We start from the raw sequence: 2,605 nt of genomic DNA on the forward strand, positions 1-2,605 counted from the left end.
TATTTATTTATTTATTATTTCTTGTGTTATAAAGGGCAGAGGAGGAGGAAAGGAGATGGTTAACTACCCCAAAAAGAAGAAAATGCATTGCCCTGATGAAAGGTGCAATGCTCACAAGAGTTTTAAGGTAGTTCAGTATAAAGCTGGTAAGGCACGTTTGTATGCCAGAGGTAAGCGCCGTTACGACCGCAAACAGTCCGGTTATGGTGGTCAGACGAAACCTATTTTCCACAAGAAGGCGAAAACGACAAAAAAAATTGTTTTGAAGCTTCAGTGCTCCAACTGCAAGTCGATTATTCAAAATGTCTTGAAGCGCACGAAGCACTTTGAGCTGAATGACAAAAAGAAGACTGGCAACAAGGATCCTACATGGTAAACGTAGGTTAAACCTTCGATTCGCGATATCGTTGTGGGGTCCGATTATTTTCTATCTTGACTTCAGTCCTTCTTTTACCTTTCGTCTTATCTTATTCTGACCCTCTTGTTCATTTCTTTCTTTCTTTTTTTTTAAAAAAAAAGAGACTGACTCTTTCCGTATTTACCTTTTACACCTGATGGTGTGGGAGTAATAATGCATGTGACAACATATGAGTAGGGCAGGCAGCGCTGTGCACTTTTTTTTTTTTTTGGGGGGGACAAAACTATGGTTTCCCCATCCATTCCTTTACTTTTGTTAGGCAAGAGTGGATGCGTTATGGTTAAAGGGGGATGCACGTGTGCGTTTCTTTTATCTGTAGTAATTAAGGAGGTTCACTTTAACTTCCTTTTATTTTCTCTTCTTTTTTTCTTTTTGACTGGAAATGAAGTCATATTGTAACATACAACAACAACAACAAAGGAAAAAAGAAATAGAGAGGAAATAGGAGGAGAGTATATATATATATATTGTGTGTGTGTATTTATTCACCTACTTCAGTCCTAAAAGGGAGTGAGTAGGCGAAGATGCTGCGGTCCTTGTTGTTACGAGGAGCCGCGGTGCTTCGTGGTTTGCCATCCGTTAAAAAGAAGGAGTTGAAAGGGATGGTAAAAGCCAAAAAAGCAGCGAAGTTGAATGCAAAGGGATCATCAGAACCCGTAGTGAAAACAAAAGAGAAAACTAAACCAAAAGCGGAGCAGCGAGTAACAGCTGCGGACAAACAACGAAAGCAACGTGAAAGAGAAGCAGAGCGGTTGTTTCTGCAAATGGTGAGGGAAGAGCGGAAGCGGCGCCGGTTAGTCATTCGGGCTGCCATACGGAAAGCGGTATCGAAGGAGAAGGAGGAAGAATCCAAACTTGTTCGTCACTATGCCGCCAATAAACGAAGGGCCATTGCAGAGTTGCAGAGATTAAAGCAAGAAGATGTGGCAGCATCCGTTTCACCAGCTCCTCCACGGAAGACTACTCGAGGGCGCCGTGCGGCGAAAGCAGCTGATGCCGAAGCGGAACGTGCATTCAAAAAGAAAATAGAATCTGAAGCAGAACAAAAGTTTTTACTTCTGATTGAAGAATTGAGCAAGAAGAGACGCGAGGAACTACAGAATGCGGCTGCGCTTTTGAAGAAACAAAAGGAGGCCGAAAGCGCGCCACCGGTGATGGCTGTGGCAAATGAGGCTCCGTTAGCGGCACCTGAAGCAGCGGAAGCTGTTGAGGCTCTAGCAGCAGAGGAAATGGCAACAACAAAAACGAAACGTAGAAGACGAGTGAAGTCAGAGACACAACCTGAAGTAGTGGCGGCGGTTGTGGAAGAGGGGAATGAGGAAGAAATAATTCATGCTCCAGTTATCGAAGCGAAGGGAAGAAGAAACAGAAGTCCACGCAAGGAGGGACCAAAAACTGTTGTAGCACCCGCTGTAATAGCGCCTGTTGTTGAGGGGGAGGATCTGCTTCCAGTAGTTGTTGCAACTGCAGCCGAAGAGGAACCAGTCATAAAAGATGTGACTGTAGAAGCTGTGGATGATGTGCAGGAGGTGGCGCCAGTGGAGAAAAGTGAAGTGAAAAAAACACCACGGCAGCGTCGCTCGTCGCCGAAGGCAGTGAAACTTCCGTCCGTAGCAGCCCCAGTTACTCCTGTTGTGGATCATACACCTCCATTAGTTGCATATGCCGAAGTTCCAGCAACCCAACAACAACAACAACAGCAACAACAGCAACTGAGTCATGCATTTTCTCTAGCAGGTTTTGCTGATGCACCGTTAGTTCCTCTCACGGGCCCCACTACTCCATTTGTGCAGCGGGGCCTTACCGGAGTTCCCTCCTTTGATATTCCCGTCGTTCCGTTACGTGCAAATCCCGTGGAAACTTTGGTTCACAACACGAGGGGTGTTGTGCCCGCCCCACCAGCGCAATTTACTCTTAACATTCCTGCCGCTCAACCAGCGACAACACCTCAAAGAATAACAAATACCGGACTTCTTCGACTTTAACAATGTTGGAATTGCGAGTACGGAGACTTTCATGGTGAGAATGTTGGGTGGAGTGGCGTTGGTAAAAAGGCATGGGGAGAGGAAAGGAAAAACAAAACAAAACAAAAGCAAACAAAGAGAACCAGTAAAAAAACAACAACAACAACAAAAAAGGAAGAAACGAAAGCAGCAAGAAGAACCTCACAAGGGAGAGGGGGGGGGG

General features: G+C 45.3%; 2 protein-coding genes across 2 annotated transcripts; both read left to right on the top strand.

Annotated features, from left to right (window-relative positions):
• Positions 1-55: 55 nt before the first annotated feature.
• On the top strand, positions 56-376 carry TEOVI_000552800 (60S ribosomal protein L44; the record flags this gene model as incomplete). The annotated part of the gene is made up of 1 exon (XM_067221787.1): positions 56-376. One exon carries the CDS (start codon positions 56-58, stop codon positions 374-376), a length of 321 nt encoding a protein of 106 aa, XP_067077888.1.
• Positions 377-942: 566 nt separating this feature from the next.
• Positions 943-2,403, top strand: TEOVI_000552900 (uncharacterized protein; the record flags this gene model as incomplete). Its single annotated transcript, XM_067221788.1, has 1 exon — positions 943-2,403. One exon carries the CDS (start codon positions 943-945, stop codon positions 2,401-2,403), a length of 1,461 nt encoding a protein of 486 aa, XP_067077889.1.
• Between the last annotated feature and the right edge of the window lie 202 nt (positions 2,404-2,605).

The sequence above is a fragment of the Trypanosoma equiperdum genome, assembly GCF_001457755.1.
Source record: "Trypanosoma equiperdum strain OVI genome assembly, contig: ctg_1481, whole genome shotgun sequence".
In the NCBI taxonomy this organism is placed as follows: Eukaryota; Euglenozoa; class Kinetoplastea; order Trypanosomatida; family Trypanosomatidae; genus Trypanosoma; species Trypanosoma equiperdum.